The sequence below is a fragment of the Sinocyclocheilus grahami genome, unplaced genomic scaffold, assembly GCF_001515645.1.
Source record: "Sinocyclocheilus grahami isolate Dianchi unplaced genomic scaffold, SAMN03320097.WGS_v1.1 scaffold731.1, whole genome shotgun sequence".
NCBI lineage: Eukaryota > Metazoa > Chordata > Actinopteri > Cypriniformes > Cyprinidae > Sinocyclocheilus > Sinocyclocheilus grahami.
Window position 1 is genome coordinate 36,547 of NW_015505910.1, and position 12,811 is coordinate 49,357.

At 35.5% G+C, this 12,811-nt stretch overlaps 2 protein-coding genes across 4 annotated transcripts in view; both read left to right on the top strand.

The window, feature by feature from the left end:
• The window catches only part of LOC107560506 (synaptotagmin-2-like), a 45,191-nt gene extending 35,268 nt beyond the window's left edge, over nucleotides 1-9,923 (top strand). For all 3 annotated transcript variants that reach the window (XM_016244709.1, XM_016244708.1, XM_016244710.1), the window contains 6 exons: nucleotides 531-662; nucleotides 4,933-5,100; nucleotides 6,872-7,039; nucleotides 7,177-7,294; nucleotides 7,380-7,513; nucleotides 9,579-9,923. In XM_016244709.1, the coding sequence (XP_016100195.1) occupies nucleotides 531-662; nucleotides 4,933-5,100; nucleotides 6,872-7,039; nucleotides 7,177-7,294; nucleotides 7,380-7,513; nucleotides 9,579-9,794 (936 nt within the window). In that variant the 3' untranslated portion in view covers nucleotides 9,795-9,923. The remainder of the gene's footprint in view (nucleotides 1-530; nucleotides 663-4,932; nucleotides 5,101-6,871; nucleotides 7,040-7,176; nucleotides 7,295-7,379; nucleotides 7,514-9,578) is intronic.
• Nucleotides 9,924-12,335: 2,412 nt separating this feature from the next.
• LOC107560504 (protein MANBAL-like) lies at nucleotides 12,336-12,806 on the top strand. Its single transcript, XM_016244705.1, has 2 exons — nucleotides 12,336-12,468; nucleotides 12,607-12,806. Exons 1-2 carry the CDS (start codon nucleotides 12,461-12,463, stop codon nucleotides 12,782-12,784), a joined length of 186 nt encoding a protein of 61 aa, XP_016100191.1. The 5' UTR covers nucleotides 12,336-12,460; the 3' UTR covers nucleotides 12,785-12,806.
• Nucleotides 12,807-12,811: the final 5 nt, after the last annotated feature.

Sequence of the window (12,811 nt, forward strand, 5' to 3'; positions counted from 1 at the left end):
ATGATGTTCAGAAACACACAAGAACGACATGTCAGCATTTCATACGCCAAGAATAGCACAAAGGAGTCTGTTCTTCTTTAAAAATTTGCTGTCATCACTCGCTCCCTGGAGTATCACTGATGAACAGTTAAATTTATCATGCTGATGATGAGAAAACGCTTGCATGCCAAATTATGCATATCAATAAAACTCTAGTTTTCCAGTTACTACCAAACCTAATTTGAATATAGAGTCAAAACGTAATTGTATTAAAGAAGAAATTCAACTCTGGAAAGCCAAGATAAGCAAACAGAACAAAGTGTCACCAATAAAAATTGTGAACTCGAGTCATTTGCAACATCCAGCCCTGAATGACAACATACTCCGAGTGCACTATGGCAGATAACCAGTAGGTCAGGCCAGGTAAAAGCATCTCCAACCTTACTGCAACTGACCGGGCCCTGAGCTTGTGGCATGCTTATAGACCGGAACCAGATATACTTTCATCCCAGATATCGACTCGCTAAAACAATTTGTCATTTGCCCTACAGAAACACCAGGATGATGATGATGAAGAAGGAGAAACTGGTTTGACGGAGGAGGAGAAAGAGGAAGAGGAAAAAGAAGTGGAGAAACTTGGAAAGCTTCAGTATTCGTTGGATTACGACTTCCAGGATAACAAGGTTAGGATGTCAGATTAATGACATCACATGCTGCAATATAAACTAATAACATCGCCCAGTATCATATCTGCTGAATGAAATCCAATATTTGTTTCATACTAAATTTGGGGTGCTGAGTCCAGAGCTAGAGGCTGTTTGGCAAAAGCACGTCACATTTTATCACAAAATATGATGCATTTTGTAGCATTTTTGCTTTCGTCAATCATTTAAGGTGAAGAAGTCTTGTATTGTCCCTTAATCAGCAGAAAAACCATCTTCCTCTGAGCCAGATTACAACTCCTTGTTTATTCAATTCTCAGCCCAGTTTCACATGTATGAATGACTCTGAAGACACTATTTTATGCTTCATTTCAAGGTCAGTGACAGAAGAAAATGCAAACATGACTGTGTTTCCAACATATTGAACATATTTTCCCACTCTTTTGCTTCTTGTGAGTTAAATGATACTTTTTGATTATTGTTATTTTTGTTGTTAAAAACAAAACTTTTGACATTTGACTGCTGTTATTTTGAGAAGTGCATTATAGCTGATATATTTCATATAGTATATATACATATGGGCCATTCTACAGAATTGGTGCAAAATGCTGTCCCACGCCCAAAAAACACATTTAAAAAGCATTTAGGTATTCTTAAATCTTAGATGTTTACTAAGATCCTTGTATTATCTATTGAAACCCACAATAATATTTAAAATATTAATAAGCTTAATATATATAAAATCATAATTTATTTGGTATTTACAGTTTGGAGGTAGCTGTCCCGAACCCTAACCCCTAAATTTCAATTTATGAAAATTATAATGAAATAATTTTTGTATTTTTTTCCATTGTTGTTTTTAAAAGTATCTTTTTGATTTTTTTAAAAAGTGCATAAAAAAATATATATATTTTTTATATTTTCTTTGTAAATTATGAAACTTTATGTAAAAAGTGCGTCCCGCCTTTTTCATGTCACTACCAAAACAGTGTATGTTTTAGTGCATTGGCCGAGAATGATTTTAACTACACCCCTAAATTTATGATCAGGAAATATTCCTGTGTCCCCGTCTCTCATAGCTACAAGGTGTGAGTAGATAGGTCCCATCATTTTGAGGTAAATGTGTTCACAGAACAATCTCTGTAACTTTACGGAAAGTCACTACCGAACGCCTTTTTTCTGCAATTAAGCACACTTTTATGGGAGTTATTCCATAACATTTAGTTTTAATATGTGTACCACTATGTGTCGAGTTTAATATGTATTCAGAACTGTGCTAGCTAACCATGTGCTGATTAGCATCTTTGAGCTGAGTATCTAAAATTGTCACAACTGAATCAATCACTGCCTAAACATGTGGTGGAGTTTCGGTAGTGGCATCTTAGTTTTTTTGGGGGAGTTAAAGGGATAGTTCACCCAAAAATGAAAATGTGATGTTTATCTGCTTTCCCCCAGGGCATCCAAGATGTAGGTGACTTTGTTTCTTCAGTAGAACACAAATTATGATTTTTAAGTCCAGCCGTTGCAGTTTATCAGTCGTATAATGCATGGCAATGGTAACAAAATCTATGAGAGTAAAAAAAACATGCACAGACAAATCCAAATTAAACCCTGCGGCTCGTGACGACACATTGATGTCCTAAGACACGAAACGATCGGTTTGTGCCAGAAACCGAACAGTATTTATATCATTTTTTACCTCTAATACAACACTATGTCCAACTTCCTTGAGTACGCGCACGGCATCCGATGCGTGAGGTGTTTTTTTTTACTCTCATAGATTTTGTTACCATTGCCATGCATTATACGACTGATAGACTGCAACGGCTGGAGTTAAAAATCATAATTTGTGTTCTACTGAAGAAACAAAGTCACCTACATCTTGGATGCCCTGGGGGTAAGCAGATAAACATAAAATTTTCTTTTTTGGGTGAACTACCCCTTTAAACCATTGAATTGTCACTACCGAAACAGTCACGACCGAAACATGTCATCATTGTTTCGGTAGTGACAAAAGGGAACACATTGATCCTCATGTTTTGGGGAAATAAACAAAATTTTAGTACAGTTAAGCGATTTTTTTGTATTTTAATATTTTTAGTATGTGAGTTAAAATTCTGTAATGTGATGTGGTCGCTACCAAAGCGTTACTGTCGCTACCGAAAATGTGCAGTCATTACCGAAACATGGGATGTTTTGCCAAAAATAAAGTATACTGAATTATCAACTAGTATGTTAAGATAGTTTTCGGCTCAGTGTATATTCAAACTAATAAATCCTTAACTTTGAAATCAATATGATCAACTTTTTGCCTTTTACAAAGAAAAATTGGATTCAAAATTCAACAAATCTCATATTACACATGAAATATCATTAAAAATGTAATTGTTTTTAATTTACCTTTGAAAGAAATGTTAAGAAAATAGCAAAAAATGTATATATTTACAATGTAGATGTAAGCAAAATCTTAATAGGTCAATATAACCCTTCTAATTAAATTATTATTACTGTGTTTCGGTAGTGACAAATTTGGGGGGAGGACAAATATTCCATACATGCAAATGTTTTTTGGAAGTTTCCAACTCTGACTTTGGACCAGTTCTGTAGAATGGCCCACATAGTTTTGTTTGCACTCAACATCATCAAATTAGGGCATTTTAGGCCTCTTTTTCAAATCTGCAGGGTTTTATTTTTTTAGAGGTGTTATGATTCTGTTTCTCATTTTATCATCTTTTTTTTGTTTTGATAATGAAACGTGTTGTTAGTTATTCATTTTGGCTCATATTAAAATATATCAAGATGCATTTGGACACAATTATATGATTAAGTACGAAAGTCTTGGGGAAATTAATAGGAATTTTGAGAAGATTCTCAAGAGTTCTCGGTTTGTGTCCCACTGAAAAATAACAGCATGTTTGTGTTTGGACCAACATGAGACTGAGTAAACAATGACAAAGTTTTTTCTTTTTTGGGTGAACTATTCTTTTAACTAATACATCTCTTAAAAGTTCCCTGCATTATGATCTTTGTGTTTTGATAATGAAACGTGTTGTTAGTTATTCATTTTGGCTCATATTAAAATATATCAAGATGCATTTGGACACAATTATATGATTAAGTACGAAAGTCTTGGGGAAATTAATAGGAATTTTGAGAAGATTCTCAAGAGTTCTCGGTTTGTGTCCCACTGAAAAATAACAGCATGTTTGTGTCTGGACCAACATGAGACTGAGTAAACAATGACAAAGTTTTTTTCTTTTTTGGGTGAACTATTCTTTTAACTAATACATCTCTTAAAAGTTCCCTGCATTATGATCTTTGAGAAAGTTTGTGCTCGTGCTGCGCTGTATCTTTCACTAATGATGGTGTTTAATAGCACGGCTTAGTATCTGCTGAGTCACAGCTGTAGGTAAAGTTGCTTACGGCTCAACCAAAATGGGTTTAAACAAGCGTTAATGACAGTGAACCGTTATTCTTACCATGTGTTTTAATGCAAACAGATCCAGTTTTAATATGCATAAAGCCACATGATATTGCTAGAGTTTTGTTACACTGGAACAGTAGCGTGGAAGTTTAGAGTTTAGAGTCTGTAAGAGTTTTTAATGTTTTTGAAAGAAGTCTCTTCTGCTCCCCAAGGCTGCATTTATTTGATTAAAATACAGTAAAACAGTAATATTGTGAAATATTATTACAATTTCAAATAACTGTTTTCTAGTTTAATATATTTTAAAATGTAGTTTATTCCTGTGATCAAAGCTGAATTTTCAGCATCATTACTCCAGTCTTCAGTGTCACACGATCCTTCAGAAATCAGTTCTTATTATTATCAATGTTGAAAACAGTTATGCTGCTTCATATTTTTATGAAAAAAAACAATAGATGTTTCAATATTACAGAATTTATTATTTTTTTAACATTATTAGTGTCTTCACTGTCACTTTTGATCAAATTAATGTGTCCTTGCTGAATAAAAGTATTAATTTCTTTATAAAAAACGTGTCTTTATAAACAAGACTTTCAGTTTATAATTCAGTTTACAATAGTGCATAAAGCCTGACAGGCATTTCACGGCCATTTCTGTACTGTCATTTATTAAATGGTAGCACATCCCAAAGGCAAATTTTTGTGTAAATTTCTCAAGAAAAATCTGAGAAGCAGGAGACTATTTGCTGTCCATTTAATATCATTTAAAATGTACCAAAGAGATCACATGTGGGATTTAATATTATTTCTTCAAGATATTCTTTCCATTCACTATGTCTCTTCTCTTGCTTCTGTGTTTCTTTCACAGCTGACCGTGGGAATCATGCAGTGTGCCGATCTGATTTCCATGGACTCTGGCGGAACGTCCGACCCTTACGTTAAAGTGTTCATCCTACCAGACAAGAAGAAGAAGTTTGACACCAAGGTGCACAAAAAGACCCTCAACCCAGTGTTCAACGAATCCTTTGTCTTCAAGGTAAGCTGTTTATTATTTTAAAATGACTCATTGTAATGTCAGTCATTTTGTTGGTCTGTCATTAGTGTTTATTGGCGGTGTTCTGCAACACCAGCATTTCGGTCCTATTGCTTCCAGCAGCTTGTGAATGAGCTTTAGTTTCCCAGAGTCAGTAATGAGCTCCGGAGGGGCCGAGCATCCTCTGGTGGACACTGGTAGAGCTCTAATAGTCTCACTCGGAGAAAAGTGATCTAGGACAGGAACAATTGGCTGTCTTCAAAGCCCCTGCCTTACAGTGAGAACGGCTGACTGTGTTTCTAAAAATGGATCGGTCGTATCTGCACACTGTATGAGTGAGATAGAGAAAACAAAGCCAAGTGAGGAGGAGGTTTTCTCATGCAAACGATGTGAAAAATTAACTGTAAACTGAATGTAATTGTTTTTTTTAAATGCTAATATATATATATATATATATATATATATATATATATATATATATATATATATATATATATATACGCGATATTAAACTATTTGATTATATATTAATATTTTATATTTTAATATTTGAAAAAAATAAGTTTTAGGCTTTGATTCACAGTCACACATATTTAATATATTATACTATTTGATTATTTATTATAATGTAATATTTTTATATTTAAACAAAAATAAAAACAAATTAAAGAAAGTTTATAGGCTTTGAGTCACATAGTCACAAACATTTAATATATTTGTAAAATATTATAGTGTTAGATTATGCATTATAATTTCAATACTATTTTATTATGTATTATAATTTAATATTTTAATATTTAAAAAAATGTTTATCAGTTGTAATTCACATTAGTCACACATATTTCATATATTTTAAGATACACTATGTGAACAAAAACATTTATGGTTTGGATTCACAATCTCACACTTTTTAATATACCGGTATGTGACCCTGGACCACAAAACTTCTTAAGTGTTAAGTCGCTGGGGTATATTTGTAGCAATAGCCAAAAAAACATTGTATGGGTCAAAATGATCGATTTTTCTTTTATGCCAAAAATTATTAGGATATTAAGTAAAGATCATGTTCCATGAAGATATTTTGTAAATGTCCTACTGTAAATATATTAAAACTTAATTTTTGATTAGTAATATGCATTGCTAAGAACTTCATTTGGACAACTTTAAAGATGATTTTCTCAATATTTAGATTTTTTTGCACCCTCAGATTCCAGATTTTCAAATAGTTGCATCTCGGCCACCAAACCATAACAAACCATACATCAATGGACAGCTTATTTATTCAGCTTTCAGATGATGTATAAATCTCAATTTCGAAAAATTGACCCTTATGACTGGTTTTGTGGTCCAGGGTCACATATTATATTTAATATATATTATTTAATACAAATTTTATAGAATAATATTAATTTTGTATTTTAATATTTTAAAAATGAAGTCACAAACTTTTAATATATTTTAAGATATTACACTATTTCCTTTTGTAAATAAATATAAATGTTTATAGGCTTTGCTTCACAAACTTTTATTATATTTTAATATATAAGAATAATTAATTTTTGTTTTAATTTGCTAAAATATATTTTAAGACACATTTATTGAATAATCTGTTTCTATCTGTCTATCGATGGCAGAACTAAGCATCTCCTATATATAACAATCCTCAAAGGACAATATGTTCTATGCTCAGATTTATGACTCAGCACTGCATAAACAGTTTGAAACACCTTTATGTATAATTTATGTTGATTCTTCTCAATGGTTTCCCTGTTAGATCGCATACGAGGAGCTGGGTGGCAAGACGCTGGTCATGTCTGTGTATGACTATGACCGCTTCTCCAAGCACGATATCATCGGTGAGGTCAAGCTACCCATGAACACTCTGGATCTGGGAAAGCCGATCGAGGAGTGGAGAGACCTGGATAGTGTTGAGAAAGAGGAGGTGATTATTAAAGAATCTGCTATTAGGATCTATTTTTAACTGATCCGAGACAGATTTGAAAAGAAAGCAAGCAGAGATGCTTTGGACCAGTACCTTCAAATCATAAATGATCACCCATTGATATCTTCTTCTTACAGCCGGAGAAGCTTGGTGACATCTGCATCTCTCTGCGTTACGTTCCCACTGCGGGCAAACTGACCGTTTGCATCCTCGAAGCCAAGAACCTGAAGAAGATGGACGTGGGCGGCCTGTCTGGTGAGAAACAAGCTGAGATATATGAGACCAGTAAAATATATTTCATATGTCTGATGCAATTAACTCGACATTTGACCTTCTGCAGACCCGTATGTGAAGATCCAGCTATTGCAGAACGGCAAGCGTCTAAAGAAGAAGAAGACTACGGTGAAGAAGAACACACTGAACCCTTACTACAATGAGTCCTTCAGCTTTGAGATCCCTCTGGAGCAGATGCAGGTAGATTTGAACTTATGTTTTTTTATTCGTATTATTTGTTTGGAAAAGTCACATCATGCAACATATTAATACATAAGATGTTTTCATATTCATCATTGCTTTTCTGTACATTTTTCCAAGCAAACCAAGACAAAATACAAAGAAAAAATAAATAAATAAAAGGAAAATAAATAAAAAATACCAGTAAAATTTTTTTTAAAGATTTTTAAGAAGATCAATGTAGGGTAGTAATATAATGTAATCAATTCTGATATTTTTTCTGATATATTTGAAACTTTTTCTGTTGACAAAATATAATTAATAACTTAAGACAGTATTACAGGCTGTTAACCAATTCTTTTAAATTGTTTTCTTAGAACCAGCTAACATTATTTTAAATAAATACTGGTAATCTGTAATATTTTATATTTTTTATTTTGGGGTGTAAAGCCCAAATAAAGCACTTTAAAGGAGACATATTATGCCCCTTTTTACAATATGTAATATAAGTCTCGGGTGTCCCCAGAATGTGTCTGTGAAGTTTCAGCTCAAAATACTCCACAGATCATTTATTATATCATTTTGAAAATGCCTATTTTGAGTGGAAGCAGAAACGCGCTGTTTTTCGGGCGTGTCTCTTTAAATACAAATGAGCTGCTGCTCCCCGCCCCCTTTTCTAGAATAGAGCTGCGACATTACAGCTTGTACCTGCTAAAAAACATCTGTTATGGTTCTGATCATCATGTTTATCCTTTTTAAACCGAGTTTAAACTTCTGATATATGGTTTTCTGAGCGTACACATCCGAAGCACACGCACAGAAAGCGGCTGTCACAGCATGTGAGTACTAAACTAAGTTCTCATTCACACACAAGTTTACGTTAAAAACACACGAGTTACAAAAAAGATTCGGTTATGTCTGTGCAGGTAAACAGCTGGGAAATAAATCACTTGTTTATTTTAGATCTGTGTGGCAGCAGCAATTTACAGTAAATAAATCAATAAATCCACTGCTCTCATGTCTCCTCGGAGGCTGGGACTGTAAATAGTGCTCTGTGCTCGTCTCTGCAGCCAAAGACAGAACAGTTAGCATGTTCTGCTCAAACCTTCGCCATGGCTTTAGAGCTGGTGCACCGTTGTCGCTTGCGAAATCAAAATTACGGCGTCGTGGGTGTAAACGTACAGTGGGAAATAAATCACTTGTTTATTTTAGATCTGTGTGGCAGCAGCAATTTACAGTAAATAAATCCACTGCTCTCATGTCTCCTCGGAGGCTGGGACTGTAAATAGTGTTCTGAGCTTGTCTCTGCAGCCAAAGACAGAACAGTTAGCATGTTCTGCTCAAACCTTCGCCATGGCTTTAGAGCTGGTGCACCGTTGTCACTTGCGAAATCAAAATTACGGCGTCGTGGGTGTAAACGTACAGATTAAGGGGCGGTAATATTATAATGAGATGCCTTTGCCACATCACCAAGGGAGCGAAATCAGACGCGCTCGTTTTCTCAGACGCTTGCAGAAAAAGGCTTCCCAAAACAAAGTTACTGGGTTAATCTTTTTCACGTTTCCTTGGTTGGTAGATGCACCAGGGACCTGATTATAGCACTTACAACCTGGAAAAGTCAGATTTTCATGATATGTCACCTTTAAAAGTAAATGGAAATTTAATATCCAATACATATTTTACAATTTCATGGACATTCCCTTAAAAGGATTTAATTTTATTACAACGCCAGAAAATATGGTTATAATTAGCATTTATATGCCTACATTGTATCCAACGCAATAAATCATCTGGAAAAAAAATAAAATGTTTTTTTGGATGTGCAGGTGTAATAAAATAATGTACTACATTTTTCGAATTCCCTCCTAAATGATGTTATAACAATTTCTACCAGAATAATGGTTGATTTTGATTTAAACATCTTCTTAACCCCATGTTCTTGAACATACAGTAGAAACAGACATATTGTGCAATATTAATACTAATTAACTTCAAAACTTAAATATATATTGAACAGTAGTTGATGCAGTTTTTACTACCAGATTTTATAATACGTTTGGCTAAACGATTTTCTGTTTTTCTCTAGAAAATCCTAGTGGCAGTGACGGTCTTCGACTACGATAAGATCGGCAAAAACGATGCCATTGGGAAGATCTTCATTGGCAGCAAAGCCACAGGCACAGCGATCAAGCACTGGTCTGACATGTTGGCCAACCCGCGCCGCCCCATCGCCCAGTGGCATCCCCTCCAACCGGAGGAAGACATCGACGGTGCTCTGGCTGCCCTTAATGCCAAGAAGTAACTTCTCACATCTCAGCCTGACTAACCAACTAACTAACCAACCCGCCACTGCATGACACCCCACACTCATCCATACGCGCTCTGCCAGTTTGTTTCGCATAATCACCAACAAAAATATTCTAAAGAATATACTCCACTTGCTGAAACTATAGAAGCCATATGCATGGGCCCTCGCAAGAGCTCATCGTTTTCAGACAAAACAAACACCTCAACAGATATCAATCATATTAACCTTCATGCATTGGAGCCAAAACGATGGGAGAGCAACTGTCTGTTCAAAGACGGTTTTGGTTTTGAAGTTCCTCACAATAACTGAAAGGATATGAAAGTGATGCCCTCGTGTTTATAGTACGACAACTGAAGTCATTTGAGATTACATAATAAACAGCATATTCACATAATTGCTTGCAAATAAATTATTAAGAGATGTATTATCATAATTATGGTGATCCAAGTGTACAATGGCATGACTTTATTATGCAATATGTGTGCAATTGACAACCAGCCCAATAGATTAGTTATTTATTTGTAAATTTAATATTCTGTATGATTTTCTGAATAACTGCGCTGTATATTTTCACATAATGATCGATTGTTTTCCTATTTTTAGAAAATTACTGATCAGATGGCACTGCTGAAGTATTTTATTTCCATGTTTTAGACGGGGGCAGCTGAATGTTTGTCTAAATCAAAATACATAGAGGCCAGGATGGGTAATTAATGCCTTCATTGAATGTTCGGTCAGTTGTATGTAATCATTTCTTTTACTATGACTTTCTGCTCGGTTGAACAGCCTTGGACTGTCTACAGCTGCTTAGGAATATTTGTCTGCTTCTGTGTGTTGTACTTTTTCAGTAGGACCAATGTAGAATAATGTCTTAATGTTTCTTCTGTGGACGTGAATGAAAAAACATCAGGGCTCTGGTGTTCCTCTGCAGAGCAAGCAACAAAATCCCAGTCTTCCCTGGGACACTGTGGATGCCAGTCGACTGGCCCCCTTCCCTCTCTGTGTTAAGACAGTTTTCCATTCGTTGCATTCGGACCATATAGTCACAAAGACCTTCCCGATGCAATACTGCCAACATCTCCGCTTACTAACATCTCCTAACACTCCCTGTCCATCCCATCTAAAGACTCTCCCAAAGAACTGATGCCTTCCTTTTGCGTTCGTCCGGTGTGGAGGTTCCAGTGTTGTCGATTCCTTTCGTGGATGCTTTGGCATGCTTTGAAATCCCCTTCTACGATCTAACACGTCAGCCAATGAAGAAAAAAGAAAGCCTTTCCTCTGGCCGCTCTTGTAGCTTCTTGTCATCCTGTACAACCGATGTGAAAACCTCGATGAAAACCAATGCCAATTTATCCATGCAGATTTATCCATGAGTTGTCGATTAGTTAATCATAGGAAATAAAGTTCTTTTAAATATAGTATTTGTTTGGAGTGATGTGTCAGTCCTTGAAATTAAACATGAATGAGTATTACATGTGTGGGTTTTTTCTAGTACTCCAAGATTATTTTAAGAATACAATGTGACCCTGGAACACAAAAGGGTCGTAAGGGTCAATTTTTTTAAAATTGAGACTTATACATCATTTGAAATCTGAATAAATAAGCTTTCCATTGATGTGTGGTTTGTTAGTATAGAGCAGAGGTGCCCAAACTGGGTCCTGGAGGGCCGGTGTCCTGCAGAGTTTAGCTCCAACCCCAATTAAACACACCTGAAGCAGCTAATCAAGCTCTTATAGGCATACTAGAAACTTGAAGGCAGGTGTGTTGAGGCAAGTTGGAGCTAAACTCTGCAGGACACCGGCCCTCCAGGACCGAGTTTGTGCAGCCCTGGTATAGAGCAATATTTGGCTGAGATACGACTAGCTATTTGAAAATCTGGAATCTGAGGGTGCAAAAAAATCTAAATATTGAGAAAATCGCCTTTAAAGTTGTCCGAATGAAGTTCTTAGCAATGCATATTACTAATCAAAAACTAAGTTTTGATATATTTACGGTAGGAAATTTACAAGATATCTTCATGGAACATGATCTTTATTTAATATCCTAATCAATGAGTTTTGGCAACAACAACAAAATCGATCATTTTCACCCAATTCAATGTATTGTTGGCTATTGCTACAAATATACCCCTGCTACTTTTGGCTGATTTTGTAGTCCACTGTCACATATTTTAACCAAAAAAACATAGATACTTGTCATATGTAGCCATGTTTTTGTTTTAGTAGCTTTTGATTCCTAGTGATTATTTCACGTTATTATTTCATGAAGAGATGCCTTACACAAATGGAAATCTGTCCCTGAAATCTGTATGAATTATTTAAAAGATATAATAATAATAATAATAATGAGTATAAGTATATAACATGCAATGAAATGTATAGTAATTCTTTTTCTGTGATAAAAACAACGGTTACTTAGTCGGTGAACTTTGCTTCTCTGTGATTGGTCCATCCTGCTCTGTGCTGAGAAAAGTAACACCACGTGACAAAGCCCAGCTACTTTAGTATCGTATTGATGTGCGCATGCCCAGTAGCGCCATACGTATGCATCTCTTCTAGCCGTAACCCGGATGTGTTTATCCCTCTCCTAAATCTGAAAGTCTGCCGTGTCTTTTTTAGTAATCATCAATTTTCCACAACACAGAAAAGGCTACGATTTATATGTGCAGGTAATGGGTTTGTTTTGTTTGTGTGTGATGGTATTGTAGCACTGCACACTCGCTCTGTAATCAAACTGCTGTTGGTTTTGAGTGGTCTGCGCGAGCTACAGTAATGCCATGTGAGTGTATGTTGTGCTGTTTTCTCAGTCAGCTCCGCAGCATGTCCGCAGACCTGGATCTTTCTCCTCCGGAGGTCCCTGAACCCACTTTCTACGAGAGCCTCCTGCGTTATGGATTATTTCTAGGGGCCATTTTTCAACTCATCTGTATTTTAGCAATAATCATACCCACATCCAAGAGCCACGAACAGGTGCGGATAGCATAGTGTCACAGATATCTGTATTGTCTTGTT